At 32.7% G+C, this 21,446-nt stretch overlaps 1 protein-coding gene across 1 annotated transcript; it reads right to left on the reverse strand.

The window, feature by feature from the left end:
• Positions 1 to 1,903: 1,903 nt before the first annotated feature.
• On the reverse strand, positions 1,904 to 20,473 carry LOC125657911 (short stature homeobox protein 2-like). The gene is made up of 4 exons (XM_048888836.2): positions 20,119 to 20,473; positions 9,026 to 9,225; positions 5,166 to 5,223; positions 1,904 to 2,642 (listed from the first exon to the last, which is right to left on the reverse strand). Exons 1-4 carry the CDS (start codon positions 20,366 to 20,368, stop codon positions 2,332 to 2,334), a joined length of 819 nt encoding a protein of 272 aa, XP_048744793.1. The 5' UTR covers positions 20,369 to 20,473; the 3' UTR covers positions 1,904 to 2,331.
• Between the last annotated feature and the right edge of the window lie 973 nt (positions 20,474 to 21,446).

Here is a 21,446-nt window from a genome sequence, read left to right on the forward strand (position 1 = left end):
AAAGGATTTTGGCATTAAATGACTACAACATAAGCCTTTTTGAGCCACTTTATCAAATGTTCAACAATGAAAAAATGGCTGCAACATTCAAACAAAAACAAGTTTTTCAACAAACTGTAAATTCAAAAATAAATTAATTTGTAAATATTTATAGTACTTAAAAACTTCTTACCTATGAAGTCATAATAGGCACTGATTAATTTCTATTGACAGGGTATTTAAGTATTCTCATGACGTCATGGTACACATGTGTGGTCAGTAAACCACATTGGCGGGGCATATTGGCAATAGATTACTCTGGATGATTGAAATTCAAGGGACTGACAGTCCCGTAGGGATCTGGGTTAGAAAAGGTATTCAGTACCCCTTGCTTGCCGTAAGAGGCGACTAAATGGGGCGGTCCTGTAGATAAAACCGAGGTCTTGTGTCACACCAGGTGTGGCACGATAAAGATCCCTCCCTGCTCAAAGGCCGTAAGCGCCGAGCATAAGCCGAAATTTTGCAGACTTTTGCAATGGTGACGTCTCCAAATGAGTGAAAAATTCTCGAGAGGGACGTTAAACAATACAAAATCAATCAATCAATCAAGGGACTGACCTGAATATTACATTATATCCAAAGGTCAATATAACCGATGTTTAAGTATATAAATAATGTTGCTGAGGATTTATTTTTACTTCAATATAACAGTTCAATATAGGTGACTTTAGTATAAGCAGAGTAGAATGTAATAGGTTAGTAAGATGCATAATATCGTTGTATATGATATTGTTGTCAGCCAATAACATTTCAAGATTCTTATCAGGTATAGGATAATGCGTGTTATATGCGCAACATATGTCTACTTATAATTGTTATATGCGCAATATATGTCTACTTATAGCTGTTATATGCGCAATATATGTCTGCTTATAGTTGAATGCTGAGTTCTCAGCACACAACAGATGTCGAATAAATATAATGTATTTTTCTCCTTAAGTACACCATGCGAGATAAATGACGTCGAATATGAACAGTTTGTACGCTTTTGAATCCCCCCGTAACATTTGACAGACCACAACCGTACTCAACCACACATGTAAAGTTGTTATTTTTTAAAAAAACTTTTATTACACATTGAGGCATTTAGTATGTATTCTACGCTTTCCATCACAGAACATTAAGTGGAGCTGACATGCCAAGAATGAATATGCATTGCCATCTAATCGTTTTATACGACAAACAAATATTCTGAGAGTAAAGCAAAACAGTTGACAAGTTCCATATCATTATTTCAAAGTACATGTATATTTCATACAAAGAGTCATAACTACTGCAACAGTGTATCAGCTATGAGGGTAGTCAAATTGGATGTATAGTTGTTCGACAGAAAGCTATACAACAAGTTTCAATCAATACTGCTATAAAGTATAAAACGACCAACTGGAGGGAGCACACGGACGGACAGACAGACAGAGAAGAGACGGACAGTTCCCTCCGATTTCACCAGTAAGGTATAACATTCCGTGTGCGTCATTTTACAACGTTGATTTCTTACACTACTCTACGATCTAATTTGTGTACGTACGCCAGATATCGCATCGATTAAGTGGGCGGGGCAAACAATAAATAGAATAAAATCTATCCCTATCATATTTAATTCTTTAAAATAATAGGCAAATTCATTATCAACAAATAAGTTTAACTGTGTTCGCAGGAGGTAGCATGCATGCATATACCAGATCTACGAAATAGTTATTTTTAAAAGCTCAAAAACCTATATAATTGTTAACTGATGCATTTGAAGACAGGAAAAAAAAACGTTCTGTGAAGTAGCTAGCATCGTTATATTCAGTCAACAAAGACAAACTTCACCCACGATAATCTGCATAGCTTAACAAACAACAAACTTTTACAGCCATCTTCTTTTTTTTTATTGAATAGAGTTGTGTTTTGATATTTTTGTGACTACCTGGTAATACCAGTGTATGTTTAGAACATTTAATCCAATCGCTTTACATAGGAGGTTATATTCTTAGTTTTCTTTTCAAGAAAAAATAATTTACACATTTGTTATATACATTCAATCTTCCGAAGTCAAAAGCAATTCATATAGTTTCAAAAAGGAACTCGGAAATCTTGCAATTAGTAGTACTTAGTATTATGAATTGTTTTGCACTAGTATTTCAAAAATCACAGTAGAATCGACAATCAATATCGATAAAAAAAAAAAGTTTATTTCTGATACAAATACCTTTTTTTATTATGTCTTGTTTATAAATAATCAAATAAAATCCACCATATGTTAATTCTTATGTCACATAGTACAGATGATATTTTGTATTTGACTTTTCAGATACCAAGTGAGGCTAAGTGCTGTCTTGCTTTCAGTCTAAGGTCCGCTATGCTGGAGTTTTTGTTAGACTTGAGGCCGTTGTCATGCAGGGATGCGTAATTTAAGGCGGCTGCGTAGTGATGATGGTACAGAAGCAGTGGATGTATAGGCTGGGGGACATGTCTGGGACCGTGCAGTGGATAGTACGGTAAAAATGGTGACATCGGAGGTAACCGATCTATTGGTTCACGCATGGGAGGCATGGCAACGTACGGGGTCATTCTACAGGCATCCAATGGCGTCCCTGGAGCTTGGATAAGTAATCCAGCTGTGAAGTAAAATTTAAAAAAAAAAATTAAAAACATGAAATTGTAATTTAGTCGCGAAGCAAAAAAAAAAAAAAAAAAAAAGAAAGAAAGAAAGTTAGATACATGATGAAATTGTAATCCGATTGCGAACACACACAAAAAATTAAAACATGATGTAATTGTAGGCCTAATTCAGTCGCGAAGCAAAACAATCTTTAAAATATAATAAATAATAAAATGATTTTCAACATACTTGATGTATGAAAATCATGAATCTGTAGTCAGACTAATGTTCTGATGAGAAATTGTTGTGTTACATTGAACTTGTTTTTAACCATGACCAGGATTTAACTCTTTGATATTAGACCTCACAGTTCATACTGCAACAACGTATATCAAATAATGAAACGGTTTCGCAATTTATCATAATCTGACGAGGTATTGGGCCAATAATTGGCTATTGCGGAAAATGTTTACTCTAAATATGCGGAGATCTGACAGAAATTATTAGCCACAGAATCTGACGGGATATTCCTAATGAACTCAAATACGTTAATCTTCGTGTTCGCTATCTTTTTTATGTTTGACTAATTTGCACCCAGTTCTTTTCAGTTGCTTCTAATAAGACGAGCGCAGACGACAACGAAAGTTTCAATCGACAGCCCTTTCGCAGTCGGATCAGAGGTCACATGTTTTTTAGAAAGAGAAAGATTCTGGGTTTCGTTATAACATGTTTTACCGCAATAGTTAAATATTTGTTGACGCCAATTTATCATCATGAGCAGCATTCAAATTTGTAATACTGGTTTCCATTGTCAATAAGCCCGGGTTCTCGACTTATTATTTGTTCATTGGCGCTTCCAATGAAATAAATTATAGAACCAATTCTCGAAACCATCATATATCAAAAACCTCGTTTCAGCAAAATAATTCAATTTCGTAAAATAAACTCTATCCCTCGCTTGAGCTTTCCGTCTATTCTAGAAAAACATCGTAGACGTTTATTGTGTTTTTTCAGACACTGGGAGCTTTTGATTAATCTCAATGTTATAAGAACAATAGGAAATAATCAAAAAATGCCAAGACTTAACTGATTAGAACTGTTTTGGAAATCTTATGTGAAAAATGTATTTGATTCTCAACACATATGTATATGTCCTCAACAGAAATATTTGATTAATTTATGAAATTAATACGCAGCTAGTAGTTTGTCTTTCGTTTTCTTAACCAAAAAAAAAAGCAATTGAAAAGTGTTAGAACGATTTTCGGAAAAAATAAACAAAACTATTCTCTCTCGACATTTAATATTTTGTTTTAATTTTACAAACGATTTGCACATGGCGTGTCATTTTCAATTTAGATCCCCTGTCTATCGAACCCAAGTCATATTTCATTATGATAATCAATTTGTATTATTTCTTTAAAGCAAAGAAAAACAACAGTTTTTAGAAAAGGGTATTGGCAGATTCGGTTATAAAAGAATGACATGAACAAGCGCTAACTATTATCTACTTAATTTTGCAATCGTCGAAATTAACCTCATACGCTGTACAGTTTCGCTTAAAATCTGCATATCTGAACTTAACGACATCCTCAAAACTTATTGAACAATGTTTTCGGTTTTTGAAGATAGGAGACTGCCACATCCCATCTAGATGTCGCTATCACTAATTATGTTTATTGATCAAACGACAAAGTTCGGTATTAAACTCTAGGAGACCAAGCCAACACGATTGTATAGCTAAATGTCACTTCCAATGTTCCTAGATAGCTAGAAAACTGTTGATGTTTATTAAGAAATAAATTTCAGTTTTGAAATATACCTGAGAGTATGAACCGCGACGCTTCAGGCCGGCATACTGTAGGAAGCGCGTTAGTAAGGGCTTCATAAAAAGTAGGACGTGAGACGGTGCAGTTCATATCCTCATGTATTTTCAAAACTGAAATTCATTATTTTTTTTATATTTGCATTCTATTTTCATTTCTAACAGAATTTTCAGTTGTTAAAATAGACGAACTATATTATCAAAATTCATACACGCATTTGCATTCATGAGAAAATGGGTATCATAACAATTTGTACAGATATGAAAGGCAAAAACATTGAAAATGCAAATATTTCATAGAAAAACCACAAATGTGCATTGTTCGCCAAAACAGAATGGCATTGATAAAGCACATATACCCCTTTCAGACATTTTGGGAATATGTCTATTTCTAAGGAAAGCTCAACTACTGTGTCAATTTCTTGTGCAGGTCATACACTTCGTTATTCCTATTTCACCTAATTCATCACATATTGAACGAATGAAGAAAGCGAATTGGCAAATTGATCAAATTAGCTCAAGAAAAGCTGTGCAAATTAGTATTGATTGTATTAGCCTCACAAGTAAATCCTATTGAAACTATCTTCACAATTAATGTGATTTGTACCCTATAATAATATAATCGCAATAGGAGACTTCTGAAATTCATTATGTCTTTTGGCTACTAATTTTGCGAGACATTTTCTCTAATTATTTTGAGTGTCTGTAATCACATACCTTTTTGCATTTGACTTTCTTGTTTTCTACACTTTGCTCTTCTGTTCTGAAACCACACCTAGAAAAAAAAGAAGCTCTTTTTTTTTTTTTACTGTTGCCATGGTGTCACGATCCCACTGCATGTTGTGTTTGTTTAAATATTACTGAAAATGTCACCGAACAAAACCTTACACCAATACAATAATGACTAGATTTTAGTTTCAAAATATCATTTTTGTTTTAAAATGTTGCGGATCATCAATGAAAGTTTGTTGGCGTATACTTTTGAGCAGATTTTAATGATCATTTAATAATAACACGTATTGTTAATTTTCAGTAAATCGTTGAGTACTCATTTTTCTTTCAAAATGAATTACACGTAATAGAGGACATGCTTTTATTTACAAAACTGTGTGATACTGTACATAGGAAAGTTTGAAAAATTCTTGTCCTTAAAAGAGCAAACGACATCCCTATATTTCAATAAAATTTCTCACATTCTTTCGCCTGTTAATCAAAAGGGATTTCTAATTTCTTCATTGGTAAAATATTACATTTTCTATGATTTCCGACAATCATCATGTCAATTCAATTAAATTGACGTCGCTTTTCCATTGTTCCAGTTGGGAATCACGTACTAAGAAATTTCACCACCTAAATTATCAGAAACATACGAGCACAATTTCCTAACACAATGGAGCTGATTAAACTGATTAGATGAAACTGTTAGAACGTCAACTACGACAGCCACTTTTTCACATCATCTTCTGGTGACGTCCCAGGAGAGTGGGTTAGGATTTAGAATGGATTTTAGACTTGAATTACTTTCGATATGTTAAATCAATGCTTGTTTTTACCCGAGTAAATTAATTTAGTATGAATTGTTGCATAATATTTTTTTTTCGCAGGAAGTTTATTCCAGGAATTACGTCTGACTGTCTTGAATATATAGAGCAAAAAAAAAAATAAATAAATAAATAAATAAAAATATATATGCCATGATACTTAGATATTTATAAGGAAGCTAAAATATCATTAATTTACAATTAGAAAATTTTAATTTAAAATTGCATCGCAGTCCTTTTTACGAAAGGTCTTGCGACTAAGACTATTATTTTTTTATTCGTCCAAATTACTTCAATTTGTGTGTATAATGTCTGTAGATATAATAGTACGCATTTAATTTTTGTTTTAAACTGCTGATTTACAAAAATTGCACAAATTGTTGGTCTTAATTCTAAAATGGGCCCCATAATGTGAAATTTCAGTTAAGCTAATTGATGGACAAGGGTTTATATCATACAGAGAAATTTGAGGCCACGATGTGCAGTTTTAGATAATAGAGACACTAAGGTAATGGAAAACTTCGGGAAAGATTGCGGATAGAAGAATAATAGAGGTCACTCTAGAACACAAATCTTCATAATTCGATATTTGCAAAACGCGAACAGAAATCAAACAACGCAGCCCCGACTGCCTCTAAATGGATGTGATTATGTTACTTTATTACAATGAGCCGGCATCAAGTGAACAGCTCATAATCCTTGCAGATATGGAATAAAATGATTTAATAGAAAGCTAATAATTTGTTAGGGTTGCAGTCTGTTAATCTATACTTTGTGTATTTGATATGTATTTCCTGTCTTTGGGAGATTCCACTCCATGTCTGAGTAAAAACCTATCATTTCTTTCAGGAAACGGTACATCCTTGATTACACTTGTTCTTTGAAGGACTAGATACGACGAGGGTTATATCTGACCTCAGAAATTAATAGCCGTGCTTTAGTTTCAAATTTGAGTGTGCTTTACACAAGAATTCCGATGCACCTCAATTGCAGATAAAAGAAAATAATATAGAAAGTTTAATCAAAATAATCCTAGCTAAGATTAATGACTGCAATAAATGTCGGTTTTGTTTTCTGTTTTTGTTTTTTGGTTTTAATTTTTAAATATTCACCCTTATCCATCAGGTCAAAGAGAGTGTCGCCTTCTATAGTCAAGCCTACATCAATTTTTGATAACATTACATCAGCAATAATAACAATAGTATGCTATGAGTTCGACCCCCGCGTCAAACCTAAAGTAGTGATTGCTCCTTCGCCAAATGCTTGGTATTTAGAAGTGAGAATCACGAGTCTTTCGCATATGACCTTAAAAACGGAGGTCCCGTGTCGTGGCAGGTGTTGGCACAATAAAGAACCCTCATTGCTGCGGCCCTGAGCGTTATGCATAGGTCTAAATTTTTGTGGTACTTCACCAACAGCTGGTGACGTCTCAATGTGAGTGAAAAATTCTCGACGTGACGTAAAACAATCAATCTATCAATCTAAAAACTAAATGTACAGCTTTGTCAGAAATAAGGAAAACGTTGCTGGATAAAAAGTAATGTAATGGACCCAATATTATAAAATTCTGTGAAATAATGACAATTTTAAATGTTAAACCACCAAAGAATTTATATATGCTTATACAAAATAAGCTTATCACAAAACCTGCCCAACTTCATCAATTTTGTAAATCATTTTCTCTCAAATATATCATATTATATTATCTCTAACGTATTTGAGTATGCCTGCAAAATTTTAGATTGCACATTGGTTAGCACTATTAGTGGTCTGATAGAAATAAGTGAACTTGAACTTGGAACCAAGCGTTGCAAATAATCCTCCTCAGGTAATTCATAACTCAGACGTGTGGTAAATTATCCCATTGTCGCCCAGCTTGATTTCTTCATTTTAGGAACAAAGCTAGGATTTCATAATTTTTACTTGAAAAATACCAGACTATGTTGCTTGTTGTATCAAAGTCACCAAAAAAACCCTGGTCTGATTTGACCCTTTTTCACTCATTGACGTCTTTGATAGACATTCCTTGGGCTTTGCATGTTAGACAGTATCAACGCGGGAATTACGCTCATCCATCCTCCTAAGGCGAAGGCTAACAAAATCTAACATTTACCGAAGTGATCAATCTTCACTCTAATTTTTTTAATTAAACTTTCTTTATCAAATATCTTCAAATGTCAATTATATACGCATGGTTCCTCCGTATAGGGGTGATACGTTCAAAGTTATGTTATTCAATTAGGAAAGCTGAGATTCAGAATTTCTCTAGGGAATAGGGGTTCGAACATAACCATTCGGTTGAAATATTTAGCTGATAATACAACTAAACAGAAAATAGTCAGAACGAGGTTTTGTTGGCCCCATCTTTAGCTCAGTCTCTTTCTATTTGCATCTGTGCATGCTACTTACCACATTTATCTTTTAATAGAAATGCAATATTGTTCGACTTTCGTGACAGAGAGCGTGACAGAAAACAGCAGTCTTGGCAATAAAAGTGTGAGAAAAGAGAATATGCGCTGTATCCCGGGAAGTTTTGCATAACTATTTTTTGAGCACCATGAAATGCTGAAAGATTCATAACTCTGGATAGGCACCTGATTCTACCTCTGGTATATCCAGGGGTCCGTGTTTGTCTGATCCCACCTCTGGTATATCCAGGGGTCGTGTTTGCCCAACTCCCTATTTTGTATTGCTTATAGGATTTATGAGATTGATCACTGTTCGTTATCTTCACCTTTCATTCATAACAAGATGTAATTTTTATAATAACAAACGCTATCTTGTTCTACAATATTTCATTCATTAATATCTAATTAGAGAAGACCTAAAGTTTTAAAGCACAATAAGCATCAATAATAATAATAATAATGAAAATAATAATAATAATAATAACATGCGACTGGTTTATCACTTCATTGCCGGTTTGCAGGACTAATGCATAAACTGATTGATATTAAGTGTACTTCGTGAGTTTGATGTGTTCTTACATAAACAGATAGATATTAAGTGTAGTTCGTGAGTTTGATGTGTTCTTACTTGAACTCTGGCCTCCGAGAGACCTAATCTTTGACTGAGTTCCTCTCTCATAAACGCATCTGGATAGTGAGTCTCATCAAAGAGTCTTTCTAATTCATTCAGCTGCTCCAAGGTAAAGTTGGTGCGACTTCGTCTTTGCTTAAGTTTCGGGTGATCCTTCCCTTCCCCAGATGTACTGTGTCTATCATTGACTGAAGACTCTGTAATGATGTTATTCATAATGTGTCAATCATTGTAGACTCTGTAATGATGTTATTTATAATGTGTCAATCATTGACTGTGTAGACTCTGTAATGATGTTATTTATACTGTGTCTATCATTGTAGACTCTGTAATGATGTTATTTATACTGTGTCTATCATTGTAGTCTCTGTAATGATGTTATTTATACTGTGTCTATCATTGACTGTGTAGACTCTGTAATGATGTTATTTATACTGTGTCTATCATTGTAGTCTCTGTAATGATGTTATTTATAATGTGTCAATCATTGACTGTGTAGACTCTGTAATGATGTTATTTACACTGTGTCTATCATTGTAGACTCTGTAATGATGTTATTTATACTGTGTCTATCATTGTAGACTCTGTAATGATGTTATTTATACTGTGTCTATCATTGTAGACTCTGTAATGATGTTATTTATACTGTGTCTATCATTGTAGACTCTGTAATGATGTTATTTATACTGTGTCTATCATTGTAGACTCTGTAATGATGTTATTTATACTGTGTCTATCATTGACTGTGTAGACTCTGTAATGATGTTATTTATACTGTGTCTATCATTGACTGTGTAGACTCTGTAATGATGTTATTTATACTGTGTCTATCATTGTAGACTCTGTAATGATGTTATTTATACTGTGTCTATCATTGTAGACTCTGTAATGATGTTATTTATACTGTGTCTATCATTGTAGACTCTGTAATGATGTTATTTATACTGTGTCTATCATTGTAGACTCTGTAATGATGTTATTTATACTGTGTCTATCATTGTAGACTCTGTAATGATGTTATTTATACTGTGTCTATCATTGTAGACTCTGTAATGATGTTATTTATACTGTGTCTATCATTGTAGTCTCTGTAATGATGTTATTTATACTGTGTCTATCATTGTAGACTCTGTAATGATGTTATTTATACTGTGTCTATCATTGTAGACTCTGTAATATGTTATTTATACTGTGTCTATCATTGTAGTCTCTGTAATGATGTTATTTACACTGTGTCTATCATTGTAGACTCTGTAATGATGTTATTTATACTGTGTCTATCATTGTAGACTCTGTAATGATGTTATTTATACTGTGTCTATCATTGTAGACTCTGTAATGATGTTATTTATACTGTGTCTATCATTGTAGTCTCTGTAATGATGTTATTTACACTGTGTCTATCATTGTAGACTCTGTAATGATGTTATTTATACTGTGTCTATCATTGTAGACTCTGTAATGATGTTATTTATACTGTGTCTATCATTGTAGACTCTGTAATGATGTTATTTATACTGTGTCTATCATTGACTGTGTAGACTCTGTAATGATGTTATTTATACTGTGTCTATCATTGTAGACTCTGTAATGATGTTATTTATACTGTGTCTATCATTGTAGACTCTGTAATGATGTTATTTATACTGTGTCTATCATTGTAGACTCTGTAATGATGTTATTTATACTGTGTCTATCATTGTAGACTCTGTAATGATGTTATTTATACTGTGTCTATCATTGTAGACTCTGTAATGATGTTATTTATACTGTGTCTATCATTGTAGACTCTGTAATGATGTTATTTATACTGTGTCTATCATTGAAGACTCTGTAATGATGTTAATTTCAGTTAATTCTAGCAACAGAACGTGTATCCCTTACAAACAATGATTTGTCTTAACCAATTGAATTAGATTTATTGCATTTCCTCACTTTCATACAATGATATACAGAGATAGAACAGGAACAAAGAGTTGTTACATACGCATTTAGCAAATGATACATGCGTGAAATAGAGTACTTATGAAATTAAAAAAAAACAATCGTGTTATATATTAATGTAAAGTATCGGTATTTTAGGTATGGGAGCACATTTTATTTATTTCCTTAAATAAAGTACAGAGTTTTTTCAAACGGTATTTGTTGTTAGGCATGATTTGTTTAAAAGTAAAGGCATTTTCATTTCTTACTTGTTTAGGTGATAAACATTTTATTCTTTTTTTCTGTACTGAATTACAGTTGGGTACATAATGAAATTCATCTCCAATTGCTTGTAAATTACAGTCTGTACATATTCTGTCCTCTTTTGGTATATTAGTCCAACGTCCACTTTTAATCAGAAGGTGGTGATTACATATACGATAACACTGTTATCATCATTTAAGTTACTGCAAGTACTCATCAAATCTCATTCATGTAACATTGAATTAACTCATGAGTCATTGAATGATCTCTTTATTGATTAAGCATATAGTATTTCACGTTACATAACATCACATTAGTTTTAACTTGTGTCCCTGCGTATTTCAATTTTCAATATACTTCGATGCAATATAGCATTTACAATGTAGTTTGTGCTAGCACTGCTTGGCCTCTGTATTTGCATTGTCATAAGCAGAAATAAAGATTAATCATTAAACTAGTACAAAAGGGGGCGGGGTTGAGATACCTACAGTACACGACACATACTGCATTTTAAATAGATTTTTCAACTATTACAGGCATCAAAATACGCCTCCTGACGTAAATTTTTTCGTCACGTGGTGATGTTTCCGGGTATTTATTAGCCAAAAATCTTCATTGAAATAATCTTCGGTTTTCCTGCCTGATAAATGATTGTAAAATTTAATTTTGGTAATTTTTGTAATGATGGATGAAGTAACGTCAGTCTGAACTACATTATATACTAAAGTCAATGACTTTAAGACAACGCAATACGATATCATACCGTCAGTTAAAAGTTTGCATGACTTTCCAAAAGTTTATTTATGGAAAAATATTAGAAGGTGTAAATATCATACCTCGAATCCTAACTAATGGTTGAACATCGAGTCTGCATAAAAATTAACACCATTCACCGGAAATTATATAAATTCGGAATATTGGAATCGTTATTTCGTCTCCGATTCCATAGCGGTTTTAAAATTTAGTATGTTCCATGAGATTTAATATTGTCTGAGTTAACTTTCAGTAAGCTTGTACACGTAACAATCACATAGCGAGATCAGGCAATGTAGGATCATTTTTGATAGGGAGGAAGGTGGTAATCGGAGAGAATTTGTCATATGCTCTGGGGGAAAAAAATGGCGGCGCCACTGCGCTATTCTTCATTGACAACCCCGTTCAAATTTCGTTATAATTCGTTATATATTCCCTGCATCAAATAATATTACACGGATTAAATAATGATACACCAATTAGATTATATTTAAATTTATTGCACAACCATCCATTGAAGATCACAAATTTCAGATATACCAGGATATGTTGCGATTTTCCAGCAAGAACATTCAAGTGGGATAAAATCTAGGCTATGTGAAGAAAGATGTTAACATTTTTGCCAATCATTTTACTGATGTTAATATAATTCCAACTATACACCGTCACATACGTCTACACTCAGCTCCGCCTCGTTGTCAAACAAATATGCTTGAAGTTTCGTCATCAAGACTGAAATAGATTAGTTGTATATGCTATGTCAGTGTAGATGTGGTATCCATTCAATATACCTAATGCTTAAAATATGGTATACACATGCACGTGTAAATAAATTAACAGATTAGTTGGCAGTAGACCCAACTAAATCCCTAGACAGTACATATAATTCAAAAGTATAGATACAGGTGTCTGGTCTGTTAAAAAACTTTTACCGTCCTCATACTCAAACTCAACCATGCTTGTTTTGAGTACATCTCTGAGCAATCTCCAGGCATAATCGAAAAATCCTGAGCGTATATTCCATTTGAGTATGAGAATAATTCTATAAAAGTTTTATATCCTTTGCTTTTGAGTATGAGTACGATTTAGAGCACGGAGTTCGAGTTTGAAAATGTGCTAAAAAAAAGGTTTTATAACCTCCAGGCCAGTGCATCTAATGAATGAGTTTAAAAGATTAACTAAGAATAGTCGCTAAGTATGCCTCAAAACTATCATATTGATTCCTTTGTTAAAGAGAGATATTCATCTTTAATCGAATCAATTTTTCAAGAAAAATCCCGAGAATTATTTTCTGATTCGAGAGAGAGAAGTCTCCCATATTTGGCCTAAAAGTCCGTATTCAGATGTGAAAATTAGCGGGTGTTCTGTCTTAAATTACTAATGATTCTTAAATTATGAGACAATTTTAAGATGGTCGTCGTTTCCCCTTTACACCAATGCTAATATCCTATACTTAAGAAATTACTATCCGGAATCGTTATATGCCAGGGGGAATTTTACTCTGTCGAATGAGTTCCTTATTTCATAAAGTTTTCTTACTGACCAATTTTTGTATATTATTTCTGTATTTTTAGAACATTCACACTGATGCATATCATATTTGTGAGGGGGTGGTGTCTTAATTAGAGATTTATTATGTACCAGCAATACAGATGTAAGTATTTTTGTGTTTATCTAGCCATAGAAGTCACTTCAGCATAGCTCTGTCATGTTATGATCAAAATATTTTTTATAATCAATAGATTCAAATACTTAAACATAAAGGTTTGTATATTTTACTGTATTTTTCATGTATATATGGAGTCACTATGTTTCTTGCAAATATGTTCTCTAAATACATGAGGTTGTACCTACCTGCAGCCGGTATCGTGCGTGCTGTGATAGTTGTACGTGCGTATAGTCGGTTATATAATTGAATATATACAACAAATAAATTGGTTTCTTATTTCTATACGTTTATATGATTATTTTTAAACGTACCAATGTCACATGTAAATTACTTAATCCATAGATAAATTACTTTCATACTTCATAGATAAATTACTTACGTACTTCACAGATGAATTACTTACATACTTCACAGATGAATTACTTACATACTTCACAGATAAATTACTTACGTACTTCACAGATGAATTACATGTACTTACATACTTCACATATAAATTAATTACATACTTCACAGATAAATTACTTAATTCACAGATAAATTACTTAATTCATAGATAATGTACTTAATCATAGTCATATAAATTACTTACTTAATTCATTGATGGCAAAAACCATTCTTCTTCTAAGAGTTTGATAAAGATTGTAAGTAGCAATGCTCAGAACTCTATGTCGCATACGTACACTGTAAATTTGTTTGCATCTATTCTATACAGATGTGTTCCGTCTCTCGTCGACAGAATGACAAATAAAAAATGTTACACCACTGATTATGAAATAAAACTTTTGACTTTCAGTCCTTGAATTATACTTTGATCTAATTAATGAAGTGAAAACTCAAGAAGTTTAATTGCAACTTCTAGTCTTAAATTAAGTGTATTATACGTCAGATAACGAATGTATCAAAAGATTTCTTAGAATTAGAAAAACGAGACTCTTTCATTTCCAATTATATGGTTCCCTTTCATGCATATGGCGCTTTTCAACCTCATTATTACAAAATACAGAGATGCTTAATAAGGAATTAGATGTAATGACGTCTTCGATTTCTGTGGTGTTCTAATGAAAATACGAGTAAGAAGATAGTCCTAAATTACAAAGTATTGAAGAAAATTATTACAGGTTAACTTTTGACTAATATACTATTTTCAAACATATGTTCGATTTTACGTCAAAATCATTTTCACAATAAAGTATATGCATTTGCAACTGTACTGCCTCATCTTTTCTTTCCACACGTACCAACAATTCATCTAAACAAAAACAATTAACATTCATCTAAAAACAACGAACAAAAATAAAGAAACACTGTATAAAAGAGAAAAGTTCAGTTATAAGGAAATACAAATATAAAACAATATTGCATTCGACTTGGTTCAAACATCACAATGTAACTGGTTTTATTGACTATGTTCAATGAAGGTCACGGCCTTTCCTGTGAATTTCTAATACAGTCCGCCCGTGTTGAATTTTCAATAAAACATTTTTATGTTAATAAGAACATTGTTACATCAAGATATGTGTTGGATATTTAATATATTGACGTCATTTGGCATGGCTGTCATCGCTATCTAGTTATATAGACTTGTCTCGTCAGTTTAAACAATATTTATTCGTAAATAATTCAATAATAATGTTTACAAACAATGTCTTATACATGAAATAGATTGAGAAACAAGCCAAAAGGCTTATATTAATCTCGCTCTAAAATAATCTCGTTGTTGGAATTGTTGAACCTCTCGGTCCAATCGGGCCCGGTTTTTATTTTTCAACAAAATAGTTCGACCTCAGGAGCTAATCTCCAAGATTATTTTTCTCATACGGCCCTTATTTCTCATTTTAGAATAGACCCCCGTTCGCGTCACAAAATTGAACTATTCCAATTTCAACTTTAGAATTTCTAGAAGGAAACTCGGTTCTGTACCAATTTCATATATCATATATACATTGTATATTCTCAATTTTAAATGCAGACTGTTCGGTGAAGAAGTAATCTCATCTTAACGTGGTTGGTTTTACGTGGTCATGGCATGAGCGGGGCTCGAACGCATGCTCGATACCACTGAGCCACGAAGCGAATGCTCTATGACACGGTTCTATTTTTATATAATGTAACATCATAGTTGACCCTATTCTAGTAATTTATCTACAAGATTTGGAATTAATGACTTCTACCTAATTATTTACAATATCTTATTCTTAACTTTGATGTGAGGTAGGAAAAGATCGGTGTTGCATAACGTTCTTTTAACATCAATAGGGAAGGGGTTCAAACATGCCCGCTGGGTTTATGAAATCTAAAGTAACAACTCTATATCTATTAATGATTATCATTTATTGCATTTGGCAGACGTCAGTATTAAATATTCATTAAAGACTATTTCTAATCAAACGTCCAACTTGTGTTTGTGAAAATTCACCAACGGCTCGTGAAGCGACTTTTGAATTTAATACAACTATGAACGCTAGGGATTTTTTCTAGCAACATTGTATAAATTGGTTCATTAATGATTAATTAATAGATAATTTGAAACGTTTTTGTCTTAATTATTCAGTTATTAATATTATGCTTAACTGTAAACACACGCAACTCAATAGCGACTAGAGGAGATAATTTCAAATCAACGCGAGTTACATAAATATTTCAGCATTGCCAATGAGTCCCCAAGACTAGATTGCCTCTGTTGGTTTTTTTTGTCTTTATTCTTTTAGTTTGGTTCTTTCTTCTTTTTTGCACATTAAGTAGTAATGAAATTCAAGCATTCTTTCTTATCAAACATTAATACAACAATATATGATTCATTAACTTTCATGCTTTGAAAGATCATCAGCAGGGCTTCAAAGTCACCAAAGTTTATGATGTCAATATAAACTCCAGTATGAACTGTCCCGACACAATCCCTTGAAGAAATACTCCCGTAAATCTGTTTTAATTGCTCTTTTAAAATAATTTATCTACGACTTATGGATATATCAATTATCATTTATCGTGTTTTTTCAATAGTTGAAAAGTATTGCTCCACCGATCCTGTGGGGATCCGGTTAGAATTGGTCCTCAGTACCCCTTGCTTGTCGTAAGAGGCGACCAAATGGGACGGTCCTTCGGGTGAGACCGCAAAAAACTGAGGGGGTCTCAGTGTCGCAACACTGGTGTGGCACGAAAAAAATCCCTCCCTGCTCAATGACCATAGGCGCTGAACATATGACTAAATTTTGCAGCCCTTTACCAGCAATGGTGACATCTCCATATGAGTGAAAAATGCTCGAGAGGGACGTTAGTCAATACACAATCAATCAATCGTATTGCTCCACCGCATCCTACGAATATCCGAACTTTTTCTGACAATAAGGGAAAAATATTACGAACCATTTTATTTTGATTTTATTTTCCTCATCCAAAGAATCCAATCTCTGTAATTCTTTATATAACGACTGAAATCAACACGACTAGGCAGTCAACATGTGATAGAACCGCTGTCAACATGTGATAGAACCGCTGTCAACATGTGATAGAACCGCTGTCAACATGTGATAGAACCGCTGTCAACATGTGATAGAACCGCAGTCAACATGCATAGTCTGCGTCCAAGCATTTAAACCCATTACTACGATAGTGGTAGTGAAAGACGAGGCCCATTCAGTTGCAGTGATTGTCCTCTTGTGATGCAAATGGGATTTTCAATATTCATGATTAACAAATTATTCATTTTTCACTGTGACTTCTGTTTACAAAATTCTTATATGATCGTGGACCACACCTATAAAGGGTCTGTTTATTCAGCGTTTCAGTTGGTAATACATTCACGAAATTCCGAATTTGTTAAAAAGCGCCATAAGTTTATTTGAAATGTGAAGAACACTAAATATCAAACATTACTTAACATTGTTCATTTGTTCGAGTGCATTTCTTTCTTAATGTTAATTATTAGATCTCAGATCAAGATGCATTGATTTCATAGCCCAATTCCCAGCCTCTCTTAATATATTAGAAGCCAATGTTATACATCTATCAACTGGCTCGAATTGAATGCTGCATCTTTTAATGAACAAAAATTACATGAAAACAATGCTCAAATTTCCTGTTCTCAGTGCATCAAGACTAATTATTCACCTAAATATCAATCGAAGGAATCCTAGAGATATATTTTTACTACATGAAGGGACAAAACTGTTTATTGATGCAGAAAAGTGAAATTCCTAAAGATGAAAGTAGCGACTTTCCATGATGATGTGTATACATTATATACGCGAATATATATATATATATATATATATATATATATATATATATATGTAAAAAATAAAAATGAAACACGAAGACGTATAGTAAAGCTTTAGCGCTTTCATTTCAAATCTTCAATTTTAAAATTAACAACTAAAGATATACATGTATATATAAATATGTTATATATATATATATATATATATAATATATATATATAATATATATATATATATATATATATATATATATATATATATATATATATATATATATATATATATATTTATATCTTTAGTTGTTAATTTTGAATGAAACCATCCCCCTTGTTACTTTAAGAATCTCTCTGCTCTATTTATTGGAAACTTCGGCCTTGTTCCTCTTAATCATATGTATTACCACTAGATTTGAGCCCATTTGATATGTGTATTTACATTCATTATGATGTAGCAAATATTTCGATATTTCGAGGCAAGAATTCGTCGTAAAGAACCATATCAGTTTTGATTTACAAATTGCAAAACTCATCAAACTGACTTCATTTCTTTTACGAAGTTCTGGCTTTAACTGAAAATAAAAGTAATAAATCATGGCTGACAAGGCATGTTATTCATTGATGCTTGACTTTGAAATTTTAAGAGCCCTTTGTGTCTTAAAAGTATCTGGAAAAAATCTTTATATACACATTTTTTATGTACTGTAGATTAATTATTTATGCTTGTACTTAATTAATATCGTGAAATGATGCGTATACGTCGAATCGTGAGAACATGAATTTGCGAGTGGTCTATTGACCAAGAGGATTTTTTTTTTTTTTTTTACATGTATTTTACCAAAACGTAAAAGCAAGTAATTTTATTTCGCAAATGATGCTTCTCGTCAATTACGCGATAATAGATTCCACATGAATATTTCGGAATCTACAGTAATTCAGCGTTGTTTAGATAATAGCTATCTCGTTGGAGTTGAGACAGCTGACTTCTATTTTCGTGTTCATGAAATGAAGACAAAGATTTTCATGTCTAATATTAGGAATATTCACATTGGAAACATTGATTTGTGATAAATTTGAAATTGGCCGTTCTAAAAAAAAAAAAAAAAAAAAAAAAAAAACTGACCAAAACCTTAAAAATATTGGAGTATTGGGCGAGACATGTTTGAGATTTTGGTACTTCCTACCACAGAGAAAAGGGATTTGGCGATTACTCATGATTCAACATAGATGCAAACAATTACATGTAGACAATAACTGTTTTGACATATTTATAGATTTTTCACCGTTTTAAACGTTTTGAGGGATTTATGGGCAATCTGAGCCTATTTCATATACTCTTAACAAGAGTAACTTTTACATCCGTCAATTTTACTGCTCCTAAGGAGGCTAGAATATCATAATACTTGTATATCTTAAAATTATTGTCTTGAAAATTTATCAAGATCAATTTTTTTTAAAAAAATCTATGTGCAATGGAAATGCTTGCATGCTTTATGAAACACCCTGTTTGTTAATGAAATTCAGAAATTATTTTAACGAACAAAGTCAATTGTTCCTCCATAATCTTTGTTACATTATACATTGTCGAAAAATCTTCACGGATCACAACAGAACAAACCCAGAATATCCATGACATTCTTTTTCTAGAGTATGAAAACATGAAAAACCCTCCGCAGCCCACGATTTGTTAGATTTGAGAATTTGAACTCAATAAGCATAATATCTGGTTTTATATTAGCAATTATTTAAAGTAAAAATACAATTACAGTTCTACACGACAAATTAAAGATTTGTCTACCCTAAATCTTTGCAATAGAATTTGTTAATTTTTACGAATATGTATATAAAATGGGGGGGGGGGGGAGAATCGTCCGTTGTTGAGTCTTCGAAAATTTTTGCATAGTTTTAATAGCTGGAATTCATTTTCTAGAGTTAGGAAATGGGAGGAATTCGTTTTTGTTTAAGAATCTACCTTTAGAATGTAACAATTTGAGAGACGGGTACTGACGTGTAGTCTCTGCTGGCGCGCGTTGTTTCTGTTTGTTTATAAGTATATTTGCACATCAGAGTAAGCATTACCAAACATAAAACACAACGTGGGAGTGACATCAACAGTGAATTCAGTTACTCTATCTACCTCCTTAAATTCCCTAATAAGGCTATGCAATTTAGGCAGATGAAAATCATCGTTCATATACAGTTCATCCGGGTTGTAGGCTACCACGATGTATAGCCATTTTCTGGATATAGAAATGTGTTACGTACCGTTGTCTGATTCGTCTGAACATTCTATGGTCTCGGTTTTGGTTGTCGGGGTGGACCGTTCTTGCTCCTCGTTTGTTGAGGTCTTGGTCTCGGGGCTTTCACTTCTCCGTCGAATTCTCAGGTCCGTTGGTTCTGAAGAAGAGTCATACCCGGCCTCCAGTTTGCAGGGAAACGCTGCGGTGGTCTCTTTGAAATTGGGTAAACTGTCTTTGACAAACGATTTTGAAACGAACTCCGTTAATCCCTCCATATCCGTTCTATTAACTCAAACCGCCATATGTAAATGACTTGAATCAATGTTCCTCTAATCTTAGATCTTGTCCGGTCTTCCTATGTCAAATGCTTTTTTGTTGTTGTAATACTCGTCTTATTCAACAGACATTCCAGACGAACATTTTATTGCATTTTTTTTTCATTTTCTCCCGATATGGCAAGATTGTGTGAAATGGGAGTTTCTGATTGGTCGCCACTGGATTTAATCGTAGTGACAGAGGCGGTCCGAGAGAACATATGATTTTATTCAATTCTCAGAAGACCAAAATTATACACGTCACAAAACAAATAAAAGAAGACACTCTCTTCTCACGCTGATTCCAATGATGCTGTGGTTTTGTTTGCATTTTGGATTTAGAAAATTATAGAATTGCTAAACATCCACTTGATATCTTTTAGCATATTTACCTAGATTATAATTACACATTGCGTCAAATATGTTACATTATGTCTAAAATAATTTTCTCATTTCATAAACCATAATTGGAATATATAAAGAAGGCACGATATTGATAATTTGATACATTATCTTAAACCATAACTGTGCGACTGTTGATGATAAATATCTGGTAGATGAAAGTTAATAGATACTTTTAAATCTTCTCTTCTGTACGTCTCAGATAATTAAAGATATTCAGCGTAAGAGTATCAACTACGATGCTTCACATTACAAATTTTAAAAAAAATCTTTCGTTATGAATACGAATGTCAAATTCAAAAATGGATGGATGAAATCAACGATATTTTGTACATGTTAATCATGCGTTATCAGCATTTAAAACATTTTTGTTATGTAATCTTTCGTTTTTTGTACATCAATTTAGCGTAATAGATTTGGATATTTAAAAACAGTACATTAAGTCACCTGTAACACTATATGAATTTTCCAACTTAATGTACTGTTACAGGTATAACTTAATGTACAGGTTTGAAATGTTGAAAGCAAGAAAAATGCATACACATAAAACGCATTTTTTTTCTTCTGGAACTCAACAGTAATGAAAAACAGCAAATTGTCAATTTTTAAATACATATTTCCGTATAAATATCAAATA

This window comes from Ostrea edulis, chromosome 9 (genome assembly GCF_947568905.1).
Source record: "Ostrea edulis chromosome 9, xbOstEdul1.1, whole genome shotgun sequence".
Taxonomy (NCBI): domain Eukaryota; kingdom Metazoa; phylum Mollusca; class Bivalvia; order Ostreida; family Ostreidae; genus Ostrea; species Ostrea edulis.